The sequence below is a fragment of the Epinephelus lanceolatus genome, chromosome 3 (assembly GCF_041903045.1).
Source record: "Epinephelus lanceolatus isolate andai-2023 chromosome 3, ASM4190304v1, whole genome shotgun sequence".
Taxonomy (NCBI): domain Eukaryota; kingdom Metazoa; phylum Chordata; class Actinopteri; order Perciformes; family Serranidae; genus Epinephelus; species Epinephelus lanceolatus.
The window spans coordinates 25,579,286-25,602,643 of record NC_135736.1 but is presented as its reverse complement, the minus strand read 5'-3'; the positions used below and the strand labels follow the sequence as shown (position 1 = coordinate 25,602,643).

At 40.7% G+C, this 23,358-nt stretch overlaps 1 protein-coding gene across 1 annotated transcript; it reads left to right on the top strand.

The window, feature by feature from the left end:
• The first annotated feature begins 3,862 nt into the window (after positions 1-3,862).
• On the top strand, positions 3,863-21,708 carry klhl2 (kelch-like family member 2). Its single transcript, XM_033623046.2, has 15 exons — positions 3,863-4,293; positions 8,517-8,636; positions 8,736-8,842; positions 8,959-9,080; positions 11,441-11,603; positions 11,827-11,936; positions 12,038-12,154; positions 14,034-14,183; positions 14,282-14,399; positions 16,291-16,488; positions 16,650-16,751; positions 17,013-17,141; positions 17,268-17,408; positions 17,494-17,637; positions 20,168-21,708. Exons 1-15 carry the CDS (start codon positions 4,226-4,228, stop codon positions 20,194-20,196), a joined length of 1,818 nt encoding a protein of 605 aa, XP_033478937.2. The 5' UTR covers positions 3,863-4,225; the 3' UTR covers positions 20,197-21,708.
• Positions 21,709-23,358: the final 1,650 nt, after the last annotated feature.

The following is a 23,358-nucleotide window of genomic DNA, read 5'->3' as shown; positions in this document are numbered from 1 at the left end:
TCTGACTTAAGTGTTTTTCTTGTTCTCCAGTGGATACATTTTTGATTAAAAAAGGGGCCTAGCTTTACTTTCTGTAGAATATTAAGGGGCTCTCTGTCAATTTCAGACAAGAAGATGAGTTTACCGGTCCTGGAGAGTCGTACTAAGCTAGTCTGAACAGTTATATAAAGTCTTTTCTTGAGGAGCTGTGTAAGGCTGAGTTGTCCATGTGGTATTTTTTTCTGAGCCCCAAAGTCTTTTCCAGTTGTTCAAAATGAGGAGTGAGCATATGCGGCCGTGTTTTGTGCGGCTACTCTCAACACTTCTAGTTTAAGATCTGGACTTAAGGGAAAGGCACTGGTGTCCTTACTGCCGCTCCTTTTCAGGCAACCAATCATATATAAGACGGGGCCAGACTTGTCACCCTGGTAACCAAGAAAATGGAGTACGAGCTCTTCTGGCTGTGTCTTTCTATCCCGAGCTGAAGGATATGTCAGATGGAAACTATCACAACAAAGACAGAAAAGCCCATCTGTGGGAGCAGATCGGCTGGACGCTGCATGCTGCTGGAGGGTGTTGTGCTTTTATCATCATACCTACACGTTATAAGCTTGTTGTTATAGAAACAAAAAACACAGGGAGCAATTTATTAATGAAGCGCTTGCATGAGGTGCTCCCCAGTTCCCCGCCAGTACTTTATTGCCAGAGAAAAACACTATACGGACACGCCTAAAGTCTGAAAACATCAGGGTTATCCGAGTTTGGACTTGGAGACTACATTATTAATGTAACAGGCTGTGTTACAAACTTTAAAAGACATGGGCATCTAGAGGACAGAGAAGATCTAACAAAGAGATGCTAGCAAGTTGCATTATGGGAATTGCAGGATCCTTCATGGACCATTACCCCAAGCTTGGGATTAAAAATCAAGTAAGCTTCTGCTGCTTCAGATTTGACTATTCTCTATTTTAATCTGTCTCACTCAAAATTTATGGAAACGTAATACTAAAACAGTGGAATGGTCCTTTAATTATCTAAGGTTGTCCCATCGTTTAAACATCCATGTATTTATATTAATTATCAAAATGAAGTTTTGTCATTATGGTTAATAAACATAGCTTGTTGACAGCTTTAATATTCACTTGTGTATGAGATGATGACAGAGAAATGACTTCAGATAGGCCATGACTGAGCCTCCTGACAGCCTGTTGTCTCTAATGCATTCAGCGCCTTCACACCATAACAGACTTGTTCTCTGCAGCCTCGCAGCTAACGCCTGTCCACTGTCAGTACGGCCAGACACAGATCCTCACAGATGGACACCAGGGACAAAGCTTCATGCAGAACAGGGGTCTGTGGTCTTGACATGAGTAAACAGGGGGACGGTGGGTTTATTATTGCATTTGCAGAACTCCAGATGGGCTTTTCTTCTTACAGTACATTCTCTGATTGCGATAATATGAGCTGTGTTAAGGCTGTAAGTGAATCTTTGCCTCATGGAAGTCCATGTCTGCAGAGACAAAAATTCATTTGATTGAAACAGTATGCATTATTATAAAAATACAAATACTCATGGCAACTCAAATTTATGAGAAACTAAATCAAACATGATCAATATTTGCAGGTACAAGGTAAACTTTTGAGAAGTCATGATTATGGGTAGTAAAAAATATTAGATAGTGAAGAAAGATTATGGGATTGCAAGTTAAAGTAATGAGAGTCAAAATGATGAAAAAATGTGAAATCTGAAGTTGTTGTTTGTTGGCAACAACTAATCAGGCATCACCAGGGTTATGCAGGGCCGACCGTAGACTTTTAGGGACCCTAAGCAGGATTTAGTTTAAGGGCTCCCCTCACTGTAACATGTTGCCACTTCACATGGCACTGAACCAACTTGTGTATTGTAAATAGTAGTTTAAGCACACAGAGTGTACAAATAAGCATGTAAAGACTACAGTGGGACCTGTTAGCGGCAACACTATCTTTGAATAGACTATGGTAATTACTGTATTTTTCTACTACCCCCCAGCCTTATGAATGGGCCTCTTAAACCAGGAGTTTCCAAACTTTTTTTAAAGGGGGTCTGATTGATAATGTGAAAGTACCTGAGGGCCGGCTGATTCTCACATCATATAGGTTTAAAAAAAAAAGAAGAAACTATTTTACTTTTGACTGCTCCAAAAAGCTGTGGCCCTTGCTGTCGACTTATTTGTGCTGTGGCCATATCTGTTACCTAGCAGGAAATGACAGCTGTTAGGTAACATTTATTTCACTTGATGGTTTACCGTCTATGAAAACTCAGTAGTTCCGCCTGTGTGTGATAGTCCAGTCATCATGACATGATTGGAAAAAATGCAAAGTGAACTACATTGTTTAGCAGGCCACATGTGGAATATTTTTGAAAGACAAGCAGTAGGCTGTTTAAAATTTACAGGCCATGATTGGATGGATTTCGGACATGCCTGTTTCAAACTGGCTTCCAAATATAATTTATTTAATTTAAATTACGGCAGTACTGGCAAACTGTTGAAGAATAACTCATGGAAATACTTACCTCCAATTGTGTTGACTTTTGCTCGTCTTGTTAATTAATTTTGATTATCTTATATCTAACACAACTAAAATAGTGATATTTTTTTCATCCACAGAATCTGGGGAGTGCTTGTGTCATGAGGGGCAGTAAATTACTTACTAAGCCTATCTAAACTGTCTATTTTCCCTGTCTCTGAACTTATTGTTTTGTTACTATTTTATGGCAAAAATGGCACAAACCGTTTTTCAATTTTTCATTTAGGAAGTTCTCTTTTTATTTCATTATGTCTCTTATTCACACACACAAAACTTACTTACTTAGGTTACTATGAATCAAATTTATGTTATTTATTAAACTCTAAATCAAGTTTATGAGATAAATCAAAATGAAGAAGTACAAAATCAAAATCATGAGTCACTTGTCACTAACTGAATCAAAATTGTGATGGTAAGTCAACTATTATGTTATCTTAATTCTAGATCATTAAATTCCTAAATCTAGATTATTACACAGCAGACCTCTTCCTGTGAGTGTAAATGTTTTATTATATGTACTAGTACAGTCCTGCACCTTACTGGACAGCGTATAGGCCTACATGATCTAATGATCTGCACTATCACTGTGCAGTGTGTGTTCAAGGTGAGTTAAATAAACGGATCTTTAGGCTTTATTCATATCTTTTATTCTTTTTTATTATTTGTTTTTGGGTTGTTTTTGTTGGCTTTTTAAAAATGAATTCCCTTTGCTTTGTGTTTTTAGCTGCCTTAAAGCTTAATGTTAGTCAAAATAATAAAAAATCTGACTTAAAAAGACACAATTTTTATTTAGTTGGGAAGATTTTTGACTTGTTTATTCACCATGAGTGTTATAATATTATGAGCCCTCATCTATATTTGCTCAAATTCAAACGCTATTAAGACACTTTGGAAAGCGGATATGGGCGAGGAGATCCGTGAGGAACTTTGGGAGGGTGTCCTAAAGTGCACAAATCATCACAAATCATGGACCGATCCTCCCTCACACACTCTGTGGATAAGGGAGGTCCTTAATTTTGTCAAACAGGAAAGAACCAGGTGCATAATGAGGGGTTACCTGAGGAAATTTTGCATGATATGGGATCCCCTTTTCGAGCATGTACAACAGCTGGACTTTCCAGATGTTTCTGAATGAGTGATCATGTATTTTACAGACATTAAATTGTGCTTTCTATCTGCTTTGTTTGGAAAATCTCAATAAATGATATCATGAGCCTCCACCCGGGTCAGTCTTCCACAGCTAGAGGGAGACAGTGCTTTCTTGTGGGACGCCTTGGCTGCTCAGAGGACCGTCTTTGCCGACATGTCCTTGTTTGTGCTTTTTAATCAGCGATTGGAAAATAACAGGTAGCGTTGTCCGTCCGCCTCTCGCACCCAGATACACCCAGGAGGGACGAGAGGAAAAAATAAAATCACAATAAGCCACATTAGACGCTGCTGTCTGGCTCCTGCCCTGCGTGTTGTGTTTTCTGGGTGCCGACAGTAAGAAGCAGTCCGCAGGATACAACAGCCGGGTTGAATCGCAACGTGTTTGTTGGAGAGTGTCACCGCAGTCGGGCTGTGTTTTTATATGAAACAGGCTGATTTAATGGGGCTGCCGTCAGCCCGTCTCCCCGCCTCTGGACAGCTGATCGCCGCTTGAATTTAGCCCCCTTAAAGACGACATTGTGGATATGGAATGGTGCATGCCGCTGGGCCAAGTTTTCAGCCTCTGAAAAACACCGGAATCATGGACAGTCATCCGCTGTAAGTGCACTGAATAACCAGTGTGTGTTACTGTGTGTGTGTATGTGTGTGTTGACGTTTCCCAGTGACTGATGATGCCGCATTGACAGAGACAGCGGCCAGCCGGTGTGGCTGCTCACTGACCGGGGGGACCGGTCACTGATACCCGGGGACTGATCCCGAGCCTGTCCGCAGCTGCAGCAGCAGCAGCAGCAGCAGGCTGGTTGTGTTATACTGTTGTGATCTGATGGGGTACCTGAGGTGTTTGTGTTTATGGCTCTGGGGATGTATGTTCACTGCTATGTAGCCATGTGTGTGTGGGTGTGTTTTTGACAGAAAACAAGGGCCACGTGATTTTTGCCATGAGCAGCATGGTTATATGTAAAAGTGTTAAATGTTTTATTGTGAAAGGGAGAGGCCATTAGAGAGTGGGCAGTAACTACAGCACATACAGCCTACAGTCTTGTGGACTTGTAGTTGAGTAATCTGTTTTTACACTTCTCCAAAACATTTCAGAAGCAATATTGGTACTACTTTTTACCCCACTAGATTTATTTCACAGCTCTAGCCTGGTCACTGATTTGATTTTTATTAGGAAATTTAAGAGCACAATGACTCAAAGGAGTGTCATGAAAAAACATGACACATTATAGCACTTGAAAGCATCACTAAAACACTTATTTCCAAAGTGGTCATCAGCAAAACACAAAACAGCACATGAAAATATACCAGATAATTACAAACAAACATCCCCTCCCCACAACTCCTCCTTAACTTTGCCTTTGTTTGGCTTTGTATAGTATGCAGGGGCATAGGGAGATCCCAGTATAGAAAAATGAGCTTGTTTCTAGAAATTTCTAGTTTCCGAATTTAGATGTTATGTTCAAAACAAATTATACACTTGTTAAATGTAATGTCGTCAGTGGCTTACAATCTTTTTGGCTTGTGACTGCACTCACAGTCATTCATAAAATACTAGTGAGATCAGGAAGAAGTCCAAAACTGAAATCTGTGCAACATCTTTTTAAAGATTGAAGTTTTTTATTGCCTTACAACAAAGCAGCTAGACAGTGACATGAAAGGGGGATGACACCCCAGCTTTGTCCTTATTAAAAAATTTCCTCTAACATTAAAGGAGCTGTGTGTGAAATTTAGAGCGTATCTATGATTCAGAGTTGGAGCTGGGATTGTCTGCACACGGCTGAGCTGGGGGCTCGCAGCTAACGGTGCTAACAGTGGCAGCGGTGCTGACAGAGCTATGTTAACATAGGGGGAACCGGAGGGTGGGCCATGACAACGCTGTTTTGGCACCATGTAGGGAAGCAGTTATCATCAGGAACCTCCATATGAGTGCAGTGCAAAAGGCAGCAGTTAGCTAGCCAGTGGGATACACACACAGGGACTCACATGCACACATGGCCTGACTGTCTATCACAACAAAGAACAGAGAAGCAGAAGGAGATAACAACACACACAGAAGGAGCGTGACTTCATTCTGTACTCAGGATGACATTACTATCTTTACTGAGTTGTCTGCTGCTGTATTAATGCTCTGAATGATATTTACAGCTCTTTTAATTATATCATGACCCCTCAGACTTATCATGTGAGCCTTTAAGGGCCGGAACACCAAAGTGACAGCAAAGAACTAGTGGCGGTGAAGGCCAACTGTTGCATCGCTTCACGTCACCTGTGTTTCAGCCAAAAAGTTGCACTGAACACACCAGAAAGACAACAGCCAGTGGCTAACCAGCATGTATATTCTGCATGATGGGAAAAAACACTCCATACCAGGAGACTGTGGTCGTTTGTATTTGTCAGAACAGTTACAAACCATATTTGCAAAAGAGCTCAATTGCTAAAACATTTGTTAAAATCTTATATACCAAGTTTGTTTTCATCTCATGCCCTCTTGACTTTTGTTTGCTTTCCTCACTTCCCTTTTTTCTTTTCATACGGTAAGCTGAACTGCCCATGACAGTGATTTCAATCTTCAACATGCTCCGCTGTCTCTGACACCGATTTAACATGTTGAATTGGGAAAAACACAAGATAGATGCTCACTAACGGCCTGACATTGACCAATGGCCAGCTGTTGGCTTTCTTGTTACTTGCAATGGAGTATTCTTACATGAATGCATTAGTACTTATACTAAAGTAAAAGTTTTGAAGACTTCTTCCTTTGACTGCTGCTGAATATCGGTTAAGTATGTTTGTGTATTTGTAGTTTGATGTGCTAAAGATTCACACTAAGTGGCCACTTTATTAGATCAAGGCTGGCTTATCATTCAGCCCCTTTTTCACTGTGTGTAAATTGGTATTTGGTTAATTGCTTGTCAGGGAGCTAAAGAACAAAACCTCACCATAGGATCTTATTTATTTGTTTATTTTGAGCTCACATGGTAAATATTCTTAATGAAGTGGCGGTTTTAATCAAATCACCCAAAACCAACTGACACACATAAAAGCTGGGGCAGGTGAGTATCATACTAGCAGAGTACTGGTTAGGTTGGGTCGTTACTTGATGGTAACTTTGAAGCAAAATGGTATAGTTTTAGCTAAAGCCAGTGCAGTCTAACACAACAGTCCTGTAATAATAATGTTCTAGCTGAAACTGTTTGAGAGAGGTGTTGATTCAACTTTAGAGTCATTTAGGAGGATGTTTTATTGAGAGGTGTTTTTTAATATTAGTTATATTCTATTGTTCTACTCCTCAATACAATGGAGGTTAATGAAATTTTAGTTGTAGTGCTCACAGTGTTGAAAAATGACATTTAAAACATACCACACCTACTCTGAATAATCAACATAACATGCTGCTTACAGCTTTAATGGGGTCTGTGTCTGCTGTAGAAAGTATTGTGTTGTCGTAGAAGCAAAGCAACATCTCAAACCCAAATCCACATGGCTAGAAACTTCTACAGGTAAACATAATTTACGTGAATCAACCCTTTAAGTCTGAACTGAGTAAGTTACAGTTGCAAACTGTGCTACAGCGCTGCTGACTCATAGCAGGTTTCATGCCAGAGCAACATTTGTCACATACTAATCAATCATACCCACGTCAACCTGTGACCTCATGTTACTTTTTCTTAAAGGGGACCTATCAGGCTCATTTTCAGGTTCATGCTTGTATTTTGGGTTTCGACTGGAACATGTTTACCTGCTTTATTTTACACATACCGTCTGTGCTGGAGCATCTGTATTCACCCTCAGTGTGAGGCGCTTGGTTTTAGTGCCTCTTAAAGTCTCCCTCCAGGAAAAGCCAAGTCTGCCCTGATTGGTCAGTGTTTCCTGGACCTCTGCAGGGCTGTCAAATGATGGCTGGGCACACAGTGTCATATCATGTCATATCATTGGGGTACAACACATGCACAGTAAAGTCTGGTCTGCACTTGTGCACTATTCAGAGATCATCTGGTTGATTGATTCATATCACTGAGGCGTCTGCAGTCAGCTGTGGGTTGAAATATATTTTACACGAAAAATAAAGATATGACTGACAATTACACTACTGCAAATAGTGAAAAGATCTTTTATAAAAGACTGTAAACAAATGTTCTCTATGTGATAATTCTTTTGTATATTAGCCGCCATCCATTCAAGCATTCTCGAAAGGTCCTGTCAGGCCGAGCAGGCTGGGATTATCCTAGAGGTCACTATAGGTCATTTTATACAGTGAGGTCAAGTTTTAAAAATGGTCTCACTACAATGAAACGGCTACACATGAATAAAAGTCATCACACATAAATAAAACTGACCGACTGAATCCAAAAGAGCAGACATATTCAAATTCAACAGCAGAAAATAACACTTTTGTACTGCATGTAAAAAAATAACGGCATGTTTTTTGCCCTAAACTGCATGAGACCTGCATAATGTGGGCTTTTCTGTAAAGGGGAGAACCAGTTTTCATTCAGATATCTTGAGGTTAGAGGTCAAGGGACTGGTCATAATGTAGCCTAACCTTGGAGTGCTATTTTTCCCACTTCCTGACAAGCTATGTCAACACGGTTGGTACCTAGGGATTTCTTAGACCTTTCGTTTTGTGGTGCCAGTATCTTCACTTTTGTTTAAAACTCAGCCTCTTACAGTGTCTGAAAGATGGTAATGTCAGCCTTGGACACCAGTGACCATGCAGAGTTTAAGAACGTAAACTGAAATCACCAATAGCAACAGTATGTGCTTGCTGCAACACATCCTCCATGCTAACAGTTGATATGTGTCTTTACTTTCCCTCTCAGCTGCACCAGACTTTGTCCACACACTCTGGACAAAGAAGATGGCGTCGAGAGGCAAGGTCCTGTCACTCTGAACCCTCGGCACATGAGGAAGGCGTTCAAAGTCATGAACGAGCTGCGCAGGTACGTCTCGTTTCAGTGCCTTGTTTTCTACTTTGTACCCCCATTTAAACTTTAAAATTATAATCTGTCTTCCTCTCAATCTCTTAAATGCCCACACAGCCAGAGCTTGTTGTGTGATGTGACCATAGTGGCGGAGGATGTAGAGATCGCTGCTCACAGGGTGGTTCTGGCTGCCGGGAGCCCATACTTTCACGCTATGTTCACAGGTGAGGACTCGCTTACATCCATGCTGCTGGACATCTGGCAGAATCTTGTTACACCCTGTGTTTCAGTGTTTTTGTTGTTGGTGGTAACGGATGTCTAACACTGTGTGTACCAACAGGCGAGATGGCAGAGAGCCGGGCGAAACGAGTGAGGATAAAGGAGATGGACGGCTGGACTCTGGGCCTGCTGGTGGACTACATCTACACGGCAGAGATACAGGTCACAGAGGATAACGTGCAGGTAAACACACACACATACTACATGCACAGTGTACTCACATAAATGCATTAATTGAACACCTACATCATGATACACTGCATTTTACATCAGTCAATGGAGACACAGTCAGTTAAGATGTAACTTAAAAACTTTTAATTTCTAATTAAATAAGTATTGTATGACAGTATGTGTAAGTCCGTTTGTTAACCAGGCTACATAAATACTACTTTAAATCAATAACTGTTTACATCCACACACTAACCAGCATATTACTTTTATTAGGATGTTAAGAGATGAAACTGAATAACATATTTGTCTGATTACTCCTAAACCCCACTTGACACGAAGCTGGACACAAATCAAATTCCTCTGCAGCCCTTTGAACTTCCTGGAAATTCTGAATCTTCACTGGTGACTTAAGGGAAGACTTCACCCACAAAACGACTCATGCAGTGTTACCTTTAATTCATGAAGACAACTGTGTTTTTCTTGCATGCCTCCACACAAAGCGCCGAACACATTGATTGACCAGGCTTAACAACAGCACAAAAATATCAAAACATCCGTTTACAAACTCCCACACAACTCATGCAGTATAATCCAAGTCTCATTTATGCAGTCATATCCTCATTACTCCCCAAACACATGCACTTTCACTAAAACCTTAGTATTTAAAACTGAACTGAAAGTGGAACTCATTTGTGCTCTCTTCAAATCCAGACTCCAATAGTCAGGTTTTTTTAGTGAAAATGCATGTTTGAGAAGTACTGAGCTTACGACTGGATACATGAGACATGGATTATACTGCACAAGTTGCGTGAGTGTTTGTTAAGATTTAGATATAGCTTTGTTGTGACAGGTGGTCCTAAATCAATGAATAAGTTCACAAACAAAGTTCACAAAGTCAAGGTAACACAGCATGACTATCCATATACAAATGGTCATTCTGTGGGTGAAGTATTCCCTTTAATATAACCGCAACCTGATTGCCAGAAAAAAAACATTGGCATTCTAAGTTTCTGCAAACTACAGATATGTTACATTTGCATGTTACATAGCAGATACGTTGAAACTTTACGTTTCAACAAAACTGTGGTGAACATGTGGTTAGGTTTAGACACAAAAAAACACTTGGTAATGGTTAGTAAAAGATCATGTTTTGGCTTTAAAATTCCTGGTTTTGGTGCACAAACCCTGCCGGAATTGCAGCGATGTCTTAGTAAAAAAAAGATGAACAGTTTTAGTGTCTAAAAAAACTGCTGGAAAAACAGCAATAACCCGCTAAAAATAACTAAATTTTTTTTTGTTTTTGTTGGACTTGAACAGTGATCTGCAGCTTGGCAAGGTCTTGCTTAGGTATCACACCATCCAACATCCCCTCCACCTCCTGAAAACAAAGTCAGTTTATGTACTGTGTCACTTTAGAAACCTTGATACGATATGTATGAAACATGCGAATGTAACGCACCAGTGTCGTGGTTTGCAGAAATGAACAATGCCAGTATTTTGTTCTGGCGGTTGGACTGGTAACTGAATCATCCAGACAAATAAATTGTTGCTTTTCCTGAACCCTGTCAAATTACACTGCCTTTTTCCCATCATAGACCAAACCAAAGGCATTAATTTACACGTTCAGACTGATCCGTAACTGCTCTAAATGTCCTGCAGCAGCAACGTGTTTGAACAGATATTATGTCCCATTAATGACAAGTATAGGATAAAACTTTACAATTCAGAGGGAAACTACTGTGCAGCAGTTGCAATACAAAGTGAGAAGAGTACAAATATAAAAGTCTAAGATCAAAAGTAAGTAAGTAAGTTTTTATTCCCTCTAGTGACATTTAATTTGTTTATCACAACCAATAACTGCATATCACCATGTAGGATGTGGTCCATTACTTTTTAACATGAAAAAAACTGACATGGTCAAGTAATCTGTGTTTGTTTTCACAGAAATGTTGTAATTAATTAGGTTAACCTTGAAATTGGTCTCTGTTTTCATGAACCTATTGATAATGCTGACATCAGATTGCTGCAGAGATTAGGGAATAATCAGATCGCCACAAATAAGATCTGTAGATTACAAGTATCCATTTGTTTTACTTGATCATGTGTTAAATAGCTTTAGGCTAATTTTTAAACTCCTGCCTTGCATACAGGGAAATCCACTCTGTTTGGAAAGTGTAAGAGATTAAAACTTACTATGAAGAATTTCAGAGTTCTCTCGTATTCATTTTATTACAGAAGTTTTGAATTGGGAAGTTTAGTTTTTCACTCCACTGTAGCAGTGACAGGCAGCTGAGCCTGTGATCATCTGCATTGTTTAGCACCAAAACAACCACTTTATTCACACATATTCTGTGTGTGTGTTTGTTTGACAGGCGCTGCTGCCTGCAGCCAGCCTGCTCCAGCTGAACGAGGTTAAAAAAGCTTGTTGTGAGTTCCTGAGCTCTCAGCTTCATCCATCCAACTGTCTGGGAATACGAGCCTTCGCTGACCTACACGCCTGCTCTCAGCTCCTCACACAGGCCAACAGCTACGCAGGTTTGTGTGCGCAGATATCTATTTTTGTATTTGTGTGTGTGTGGACAGCTCTTTTTTCTTTTTGCTCTACTAAAATGGGTTTGTGTGTGTCCTGGAGGATGCGGGACACTGGATGAGACAGAATGAGAACAGGTTTAATTAATGACAATGTTGAAAGAGAATAAAAGCTGTGTTCATCTGCAGTCACAGGATAGTTTTTTCATCTGATGTTTTGTGTTGACAGAGCAATATTTCACTGAGGTGGTCGGGAGTGAAGAGTTCCTCAATTTGGGCATGGAGCAAGTGTCCAGCCTGATCGCCAGTGACAAGCTCACCATCCCCACAGAGGAGAAGGTATACTTGCATTCATTTAGCTCATATACGCAGGTAGGACAGCATGAACGAATGATTTGACCTGATGTGCTTAAAGTGTCTCTGTGAACTATATTGTGTAGGTGTTTGAAGCTGTGATAGCCTGGGTCAACCATGATAAAGATGTCCGACAGGAACACTTGGCTCACCTGATGGAACATGTTCGCCTGCCGCTTCTCTCCAGAGAATACCTGGTGCAGGTATGAGTGGCTGCATCTGTATTTTCTTGTTTATGCTCTTACACTCAATGTTGCTGTTGACATTCAGCATCTGACTATCTCAGCTGTGGTAACAGGTTCAAAAGAAGCTTTCAGGGGTTTAAAATGCAGCTGGTTGCTTAACTGGACCTTTGTTTCCACCGTTGTTCACATTTACACTCTGTTGTACTATTAATCATTAAGACTGCATGCAAACGTTTTTGTGTGCAGGATTTTTAATGTTCTCACCCTTGACAGAGACCTGATGACTCGCAACATTGACAATGAATTTATCAGAATGTGTTGCACATGTGACATATTCAAGGGTGTAGATTTCATTTCAACATTGATGAGGACACACATGAAGCAGAGCATCTGAGGGTCCTCCTCCAGAAATCTTAAGCGTTAAATGCTTCATTTCCTGCATTCTTGTGAAGCATTATGCACCAGGTTATGATGGGAATGTCTTTATGTAAAGACAAACACAAAATTAAGGCAATAGGTGATGATTCAGAATATAAAAATATGCTATAGTGGAATATAATAGACCTTTGCCCATTGGCTTTGTGCGCATTTTAGAATTGATTTTAAAGTTTTATTGATCACATTTAAAGCTCGTCTCGGTCTGGCCCCAAACTGCATAACAAAAATGTTGACCCCATGTTAGCCAGTTCGCAGCTTTAGATCCTTGGATCTAAGGCTGAAACCCTTCTGGGGTTTGCGGCTGTGCACTGCTCTTCATCGGAGGTGGAAAACTGAAAACACTTATGATCAGGTTTAACACAGGCCTACTGAAAAATAAAATGCGCTGTACCTTACTGATACGAGACGCAATTTGCCCTGTGTTTTCGTGCACAGAACTGTCAGAGTGAGGATAATGCAAACAAGTTTACTCAAATCTAGGTAGGGACAATTTTTCCCTACATAATATTGGTAGGGAAATGTCCCTACTGTCCATATGCAAACCTACATCCATGTGAATATTTCTGTCAAATGCACATCATATCATGGCACATTTGCACAGTTGTTTCTGTCTTCTGCAGCATCAATAATCTGTCAACTTTACAGTCATGTAAAGTACATGTCCTCCCTTCAGGAACTGGACTTGTGGTAGTGCATTAATAAACAACCGGAGGTTATGTTTGTCTGATACTCAGTAACCATGTTTCTGGCATGAAAACTGACTTTAGGAGAATGTCAGGTGATACAGTGAAACAACCCTCCGAGCTAATGTGGGCTTACTAACTGTAGCTAAATCTGAGGACCTAAACATCCCCAGAAGTACACTGCACACTGACTGACTGACTGAAAAAGACTACTTGACTTGAAGGAATCTCAGTGGACAGAGGGGTCTTCGACTGATGATTTGACTTTTCGACTCTTAGGGGGCAGCCCTAGAAGCTAAGGAATGTACTGCTGATGACGGCTGCAACTCAAAACATATTTTAGCCACCTAAAATAATCAGCAGTTAAAGTATATTTTCACGGCTTTACCTTGCTGTCAGACAGCCCTTTCCAACAAAGAGCTGAAGCCTCCCTTGACAAAAACTGTCATTGTACCTCACAGAACACGGAGAGTTGCTGTTCTACTGCTGCTTTGATCAGTTAGTTTGTGTTATTGTTTATCTTTGGCTAAACATCACATTTAATCTCTTCATATTGTTAAAGTTCAGGTCAAATGAAACACAAACATGTTACGAAACATTAGATTTGTCAGCAGAATCAATTCGAGTCTTGACTTTGGATTAATAATATAGATTTTCCTTGAGGTTTAGTTTCCTCTGTGTCTCAGCTGCTGCGTTACAACATACTGCAGCTCTTTGTAAATCCATCTTGCTGATTGGCTCCTCTCTCTCTCTCTCTCACTGTTTGCTTGTGTTAGCGGGTGGAGGAGGAGTCTCTGATTAAGAATAGCAGTGCGTGTAAAGACTACCTGATTGAGGCCATGAAGTACCACCTGCTGCCTGCTGACCAGAGGGCTCTGATGAAAACTGCACGCACACGCATGAGGACTCCAGCCTGCTGTCCTAAGGTATTTACACAAATGTCTCCACTCTTAGTTAATACAAAAAAAACATAGCTGATATATAATTCTTCATATAATTGCTCTGCTGGTTCTGATCTGTGTAGGTGATGGTTGTGGTCGGAGGCCAGGCTCCCAAGGCCATCCGCAGCGTTGAATGTTTTGACTTTGAGGAGCAGCGATGGTACCAGGTGGCTGAGCTCCCAACCAGGAGGTGCAGAGCAGGTATGAAAGCCTCAGTAACAACAACAATATAAACTGCGGCACAGATAAGGGGCTGGATCCTCTGAGGAACCAACTTGCAAATATTAAGTTAAATATAGCTGCAAGCAGATATGAGCAGGGTCCAAGCAAATTTCAATCATCGACTTGAGGTGACCTCAACGAGTGCTGGAGAACATACCACATACATGAATTACTACGTTGTTGGCACATAGTCCTGAGGATTCGAACCCTGGACTGCTTGGGATAATTGGCCCAACGGTTAAAAATTTTGAAAATTTGTCACCAAATTATACTTTGTAGAATTGAATTGAATTGAATTGAATTTAGAGATTAAACTGATGAAAGAAATTTGACTCTGAGTGGAGACAGTTTTAAGATAATTACGAAAACCTAAACTTGATTGTTGCAGCACCCAGGGGCGGAAATCCCGGGGGGGACAGGGGGGACATGACTACCCCTTCAATAAAGCTGTACCCCCCCTAGAATAATTTGAGACACAATTAATAATTTTTGAACAATGCAGTAGTATTTATTAAAAGCACAATGTAAGCGGTGCACTCGTAAGATGTACACTCGCAGATACAGTTGAACTTACACAAGTTACAACACATCCCATTTACTGTTACAACAAGCCCCAGGCCCAGGCTGATAATATAAACTGCCTGCAACATTTCTCCTGCATTGTTCAAAAGCCAGAGTTTAGTGATAGTCAGAGAGGACAGGAGAGAAAGAAGAGGGAGAGGACAGGACAAGAGCAGTCAGTGACGGAGGGGCTCGTAGTTAATATCTGTAGGCTCTCCACCTGTCAGTGAGACACACATGACAGACGTGCAGTTTAACTGACGAGGAGCGGTCATTACGCGCGATTATTACGCACGGTTTTGAGGTGCGCAGTTTAATTGCAGGAAATGTTTATCTCACTGCCGGTAAAAAAATGAAAAAAACAAACAAAACGGTTTGCTCCTGCAGCCAGCCAGAGATGAAGGATCCATTCCACACACCTGAGCCAGATGAAAAAGAGGGAGAGAAGGAGAGAGATTGAGTTTCAGTCTTTGATGAATGAAGCCTTATTGTTTTGCTGCTATTAAACAGTGAGAGACATGTTTTCTCCGTTTACTTAATAGCATAAATATTCACACACTGCGCACGGGGAGACAGAGACCTGCTCTGCTCCAGACACACTCAGCACCTTGGACAGCACGGCGCACCTGACTGTTGTCGTTGTGTACATGTTAATGTGATTTCAATCATTTTGTTTTAAATCTGGACATGTGCAGGTGGACTCAGCCAGTGCTAACAAAGGTCCTATGCCTGCCTGTTGGAGAGATAGAGAAAAGATTAAAGCGTCAAATTGCGGTAAAAGATGTTGTATAAAAGACAGGCTACAACTTTTTTTCCTTGTCCCCCCTGGAATTATTCTCTAAAATTTTACTGTTTATTGTCCCCCCCAACTGTGAAATGGGATTTTCGCCCCTGGCAGCACCACTGTGAGTGTTGTTTTATGTGCCTGAGTAGAGGGTGGAATCTGCAACCCACCTGCCAGTAATGATGACTTATGTCTTAAATCTTTTGCAGCACAATAAGTTATAGCGGAGAAAAACAAGAAGAAGAAAGAAGAATAATGAGATAAAAAAATAAGGCTCCAGCAGTGAAGGCTGCTGCTTGAACAAATAATAAAATGACCAAACTAATGTTGCATGCAGGTGGTCCTCATCAACTTGTACATATTGATTCAATAAAATCACCTGGACTTTACCCTCAAACAGCCAATAAAGTGTAAATGCTACTGGTATCTGGACAGGTTGTATGATGCATTACCAGTGTGACTAGCAGATAGTGGTAGTTATCCCTGTGGATAAAGTTGTCACTGTCTTATCTTGTTGCCTTTTAGGTGTGGTGTACGTGGGTGGGTGTGTGTATGCAGTTGGCGGTTTCAACGGTTCTTTGCGTGTGCGGACGGTTGACTGTTACGACCCGATGATGGACCGCTGGACGAGCGTGAGCAGCATGCAAGACCGCCGATCGACGCTCGGGGCTGCTGTGCTCAACGGACTCCTGTACGCTGTGGGGGGCTTTGACGGCAGCACAGGTACAGTTGTGTGGCTGTGACATTCAAATGTATTTTCACATTGGTGTGATCAGTGAGACGAAGAGAGATCAAAACATTGAAGCCCTACAGACTTATAATTTGTGTAACAACAGGATATTATACAATGTGGGATTGTTCATGGTGTGTTTGTGTGTTTGCAGGTCTGTCAACAATCGAGGCGTACAACGCAAAGACAGACGAGTGGTTCCATGTGTTACCCATGAGCACCCGACGAAGCAGTGTAGGCGTGGGTGTTGTCAATGGTGAATACTATTTCCAGTTCAGTTTTACAGTTAGTATTTAGGAAGAGATCAAAATAACAGAAAAAATGTATAAACCATAAAATAATCCTGCAGTGAATTCTTGATTTTATTTTATCAATGTTGTTGAAGCCACAGTGTTTTCCTTTCTTTCACAACATTCTTTTTTCCAGCATGGACACCACATTGTATTTAAATGTGTTTCTATTATTTTCACTTCTTCTGAGTTATGAATCACACGTGTTTCTTGTGTGTGTTTTTCAGGGATCCTGTATGCAGTTGGAGGTTATGATGGTGCAACCCGGCAATGTCTGAGTACAGTAGAAGCTTACAACCCTAAAACCAACACGTGGAGCTACATCGCAGAGATGGGCACGAGACGCAGTGGAGCAGGTCAGTGTGTGACCTGTGTTCTCACAGATTTATCCATCAAAACAACAAGACATAGTTATTCTTAAAAGAGAAATTCATGGTAAGACAGAAATGCTGACCACATCTTGCGTCTGATGTCTTCCTCAGGTGTAGGTGTGTTAAAAAGTTTACTGTATGCTGTCGGGGGTCATGACGGTCCATTGGTGAGGAAGAGTTGTGAAGTTTACGATCCAGCCACTAACACCTGGCGGCAAGTAGCTGACATGAACATGTGTCGACGCAACGCAGGTAACACAGACAGTGTGTTCATCAGACATCTTCAGATGTGGGATGTTAGTCGTCTGTTAATCTTCATTATGTGTGTCTTTTTTAGGTGTGTGTGCTGTAAACAACGTACTCTATGTGGTGGGAGGAGACGACGGCAGCTGCAATTTGGCCTCTGTGGAGTTCTACAATCCAAACACGGACAAGTGGACACTACTGCCGACTTGCATGAGTACAGGACGCAGTTATGCAGGTGTGTAGACAAACAGATGTGAATAAATTTGAGGTGGTTCAGCATTACACCTCACTTCGGATCTCAAGTGCACGCTGTGTCTAGGAACGTACCAATTACAGAAAAATAAGATGAAAATAAGAAAATGCAGGCAGAGGGCAGAGTCTCTGCAGAAAAACACACCACCCCACACTTCTAACAGGCCATATGTGATGATAAAAAGGAATAACTTCTGTGTGACTCTATGCATTGTTTCTCAGGAGAATCCTGCACTGCAGACCTTAATCAGTTTGTATTTAAACTGCAGTGTGAAATTATATTTTTTATCAACCTTTAGGAGAATCATGTAATAGAGTTTTATATGTTTTTTTGGAAACACTGTTTCCATATCAGTACAAATAACAAGGACAGTGTTCCCCCTCACCCAACCCTATATCCCCAGATCCTTCCCATTAAAACTGCTTTCACACCTCTGCGTGGTAACTGCCCTATCAACCGCCCACCTGCAAGCAGTTTTCCCCAAAAAGCAAAGTGTTTTTAAAAGTGGCTGCTGCCGTTATGGTCTGCAGCTGTGATGCCAGGCAGGTGCTCCAGTAAACACTGGCAGAAGTGCAAGATAGCTTGTAGGTGTATGCTGTAGCAAGACAATTGAAATCACTGAAATTACCAAAGATAACTACTTTCATTCTTTCATTCATTTTCCGTAATTGCTTATCCTGTTAGGGGTCACGGGGGCGCTGGAGCCTATCCCAGCTGACATTGGGCGAGAGGCGGGGTACACCCTGGACAGGTCACCAGACTATCACAGGGCTGACACATAGAGACAGACAACCATTCACACTCTTATTCACACCTACGGACAATTTTAGACTCACCAATTAACCTGCATGTCTTTGGACTGTGGGAGGAAGCCGAAGCACCCGCAGAAAACCCATGCTGACACGGGGAGAGCATACAAACTCCACACAGAAGGGCTCATTTCTACACATTTGGACAAATTACTAGTCATCTGAAGTTTGGTGGAAATACTATTCCAGGCCCAGTTATTCTTTTGGTTGTCCTTATCAGCTGCTTGCGCCGTAATTGTTTTGTGGGCATTTAAACACCAACATTATCAGCTCCTCCACTGAGTCTTCTTTCTGATTTGATAATGCCTGCTCTTGGATCAGCTAAAGTCATGCAGCAACAGCAAGAAGTTAAACAAGTAGAACTCAGCTCAGTAGAGCAAATTCTGTGCATGTTAACATGGGCTGCAACCGCTTCATACCCCAACCACCTTGTTTGAAACCACTTCCCCCCTGCTGCCTTATTGAAATGACTGGAGGCAGCCAGTTACTATGCGGTAGTTTGAAAGCCCCTTAACACAAAAACAAAACCTTACCTAACTAACAAGAACGTATACCTAACAAAAGACCAATGTGTGACATAAACCCACAAATACAGCAGTGCCAAAACAAATCTAAAAACCAAAATGAACAAAATGATAATGGTGCATAAAAATGATGTCTGCACACTAACTTGTACTGTTACTACCATTCTTGTCCTAGATTCTGTTGCAATCTGTATAAGCAAAGCATTCACTAAAAGGTTTTTATCATTTCTTATTTTAAAAAACAGTATCATATCAAGAAAAAAATACCTGCACTGTATTGCTAATACAAATAATACAACTACTCCTACTTGTAACAGTACTACCAACAGTAACTATAGAGGACATAAAAACATTTTACTTTGATCTCTTTCAATTGTTTTTACATTAATGTTAAACATTTACATCATGTACTGTGCATGAAAAATGAAAGATAAAAAAGATTTATCTATTTTATATATTTAACAGGGACAGTGCACAGTTACTTAGCTGCACCAGAGTTAGCTATAAGCTAAATTCTATCTGTAGTCCCTGGACAGGAAACAGAATAATTTCTCTGTTAACATACACTTTTATATAAAAACACAATATATTCATGACACAATAGCAAGACAACACATTTTCTTTTCAGATTTTCTTAGTCTGTCCGTGGAGCAGTTCAGTGACCGCAGTCTGCCACTGAACTGCTCCTTTGAGAGCTGATGGCAGTGTGCAGAGGGTGGCTGTCATTGTCCAGAATAGCCAGCAGTTTGTCTATGGTTCTCCTCTCTGCCACTACCACCACAGACTCCACTGCTTCAGTACCTCAATACAATCCTCAATACAGTACAACTACAACACTAAGACATAAGATATCATAACGTGAGATCAAGTGTTTGAGTCCATGTGTGATGGGTACATGATGGGGTTGATTTCATGACGTCATCTTGAATTTAAAACCAACAAAGCTGTTGCACTTTCTTATCTCACCTGGTACTGAGTTCCAATAAAATGTAGCTCTGACAGAGAAGACTGATCTATCGGTCTCAGTAGATCTGTGCTGTACTGCACAGTTGCCTCTGTTGGTCACCCTACACGCCCCCCCCCCCATTGTCTCAGTGCAGTTGTATTAACTCTTAAGTTTGTCTCAGTGCCTTGAGTGTTTGATGCACCTTCCTAATATTTTGTTGTTTATAACGGCAGGTGTGACTGTGATCGACAAGCCCTTATGACTGCTCTTGACGCCTGCCACTGATTCGGAGCAGAATGTATTCTCCTGCTGAATACTGATCTTGGATCTGTCTATGAGGCCAATGCTTCGATTTGGGCAGCATTAGCACAGGCACTGACGAAGATGAAGAAAATGACAAGATTGTTGTTGTTTTTGAGGATGATGATGAAGATTTTTTGCACTTACCTGTAAGGGGGAGCTGTAACAAAGGAGGGGGATTGAACCCGTGTTTTAATCCCTTCTTGGCAGGACATGCCACTAGCGACTGGCCAAACCAGTTTGAAGCACCACTGCAGTGTCATTGAAATGCTACTGATATGAAGCTACTATAACTGCAAAGAGACTCTAACATTAGTAATGTTAACATGAACCAGCTCTGAGAGAGAGAGAGACCACTGATCTCATCTGTGGGAGAGGACTGAAACATTCGGGACTGAAATCTTTGTTTCTCCTTCGTTTTTATCCTGAAAAGTGTGTGTGTGCGTCTGAGTGTGTGTCTGAGTGTGTGTGTATGTGTGTGCGCTTGCATTTAAAGGTGCTCCTTTGCTTGCACATGTGAGCATGTGTGTTTGTGTGCATCTGAGTCTCTGTGTGGTGACGCCTGGTCCGACGCCGCATGAACGCACTCTGTCTGACCTCTGACCTTTTACAGTGTTGCAGTGTGGCCGTTCAAGAGTGCCTGAATGTCAAATTACACCCCGCTTTCCCTCTCCTTCCCCCGTTGTTATGCCTCGAGTACTGTTACTGGACAGAGCACAGCTGGACTCGGCAGGATACATTTGAGAGCTGACTTCAGATCGGTGACGATGTGTCGGCTGCGTTAGCCCGCATGAATTCAGAACAGCGACGAGAGAAAATGTACATTTCTTCTGAAAAAGAGCAAACAGTGGAACTTCTCTTCTGGTGAAGGAGGAAGGGTCATTCATGTTGCCAAAAACAGTGACAGATGGAGGGAGAAGCTGTTTGACGTGAAAAACAGTTGGATGTATCAGTGCTTTACTGTCACCCGGCAGCCATCTTTGCTGTGGTTGTGACCACTACAACAGCCTGAACTCACTGCATGGTCCCCAGAACTCTAACCTCCTATCCTTCAACAGTACCCTCCTCCTCCTCCTCCTTTTGGTGTAGCAACCCTATAAACTACTGCACACCCTGACATACTATGAATGTGCCAATTTTAATATGTCTCCTCATTTCTGTCTCTCTTTACTACTTTACTAATCTGTTCTCTTTTTCTGGAAAGTGACCAAACCTACTCTTGAGTTTCTGTTTCTTCAGTCTCTTTCTCTTCCTGCGCCTCCTATATTGAAAAAAAAAAATTGCTATAATAGTAACTGGTATCGCTGTTTTCTTGTCAGTGTATTGAGGAATGTCATGTAGGCTAATGACTTTGAAAATGTTTCATTACTTGTTTTATATTATCATTAATAAATATGCTTCTTGTATTTAAAGCTGTGAAATGACATAACCTGTTTTTAAAACTTTGCCAAATCAGTAAAACGTTGAAATGGAACGAGCTGTGTGTCATATTTCAGTACTGAAACAGGAAGTCAGGTGCAGATGGCTCACCTGGTAGAGCATTAAGTGCTATATTGTAGGATAGAACATTTAAAATTACTATGACATGGATGACTGAGAATCTTCACCAACACCTGGTAGAGCGTACACTTCATGTAGCAGCCAGGGTTTGAGTCTGAACCGCGGCCCTTTGCAGCATGTAGCTGCTTCTCTGTCTTCCTCGTGTCATCTCTGTCTATCTATCCTCTTGAATAAGGGCAAACAAAACAAAACAAACCTTTTAGTCTTCAATAATAATACATTTATTTATCTATAACTGTTTCATACTTCACCATTAGTGCCTGGTAAAGCTGGCGTCATTTGCCTGCTCAGTTTCACACTCTTCTTAACTTAATCTTTTCTCCCTTTGAAAAAAGTTATTTAGTTTAAGTTCTTAATAATTTGTCTGCATGTAGACATTCAATATTTGAGAACTCTGGCTTTGGTTTTTAAATGGAGAAAAAAAAAGTTTTGCGGTGTTGTAAAATGACTTTTTGAGCTGCTTGTACTTTACTTGAGCACTTTGATTTTGTGCAACTTTATACTTTCACTCCACTACATTTATTTGACAGCTTACTTATCAGATTATGATTTTACATACAACACTTACTGTATGATCATCTTATAAAATAATTAACCAATTGTAAAACGTCAATTTATAGCCCAGGTTATTATTTGCTTCAATCCCTGAAATCAACAGGCCTATATTTGGGACAGGCCTTAAATTCCTTTCACACAAAACTGTCAGCAAAGACGGGAAATACAATCAAATATTTATTGTTTATTTAAACCAGTACGAATATTACTTGTATAAAAATTAGGCTTCAGATAATATATCAATTATGAATCATTTATTTGATTGAGGATTACATACTGACACAACACCACTTTATCCTGTTAAAACAACACTCACAACTTGGACTCATTTTTATGAAAATATCCTATTTTGATCTGAGGACCCTTATGGACTAAAGGAATATGAATAACTTACAGGGTAATTGAGAATGGACACATAATTTAAGGTGGCCAACAACCCATTTTTATATGAAGAACTTCTATAAAAAAAAATGAACTGCTTGGCCACAGGGACTAGGCATCTAACTGAAGTTTCATGGTACCTAACAATATATAAAATAGTATCTCCATTTCTGTTAAGATGCTGCTTACATGTAAATGCACTAGTTATAATAATTAAATACCATGTAGCAATATGTCACTGATAGGTGCAGTTCTGCTGCAACTGCTGCATGATACTTCTGAATCATAAAGTACATTGTGCAAATAATCTTTATGTACTTCAAAGTAAGTAAAATTTTGAATGTAATGCAGCATTTCTACAGTGTGCCACTACCACAGTAGCTACTGTACTGTACTTAAATCAAGGATTAAAATACCTCTTTTGGATTTTGAACAGTATCTTCTTTTGCAAGGTTGGTTTCATTTCAACTTTGGGCGAGGGACAAATATAAAATGGGGGTTTTGGAGGTCTTCTGCCAGAAAATTTTGAGCATCAAACACTGAATTTCCTGTATTCTGGTAAATTTTATTGCACCAATTTATGCTTTTAGTGCATCAGTTTATGCTGGATATGCCTTTAATGTTGTCA

Coding starts and splice junctions, on each gene's coding strand:
- klhl2 (XM_033623046.2), top strand. CDS start 4,226: ATGGTGCATGCCGCTGGGCCAAGTTTTCAGCCTCTGAAAAACACCGGA. Junction 8,843..8,958: donor CTTTCACGCTATGTTCACAG/GTGAGGACTCGC, acceptor GTGTACCAACAG/GCGAGATGGCAGAGAGCCGG. Junction 17,142..17,267: donor CACGAGACGCAGTGGAGCAG/GTCAGTGTGTGA, acceptor TGTCTTCCTCAG/GTGTAGGTGTGTTAAAAAGT.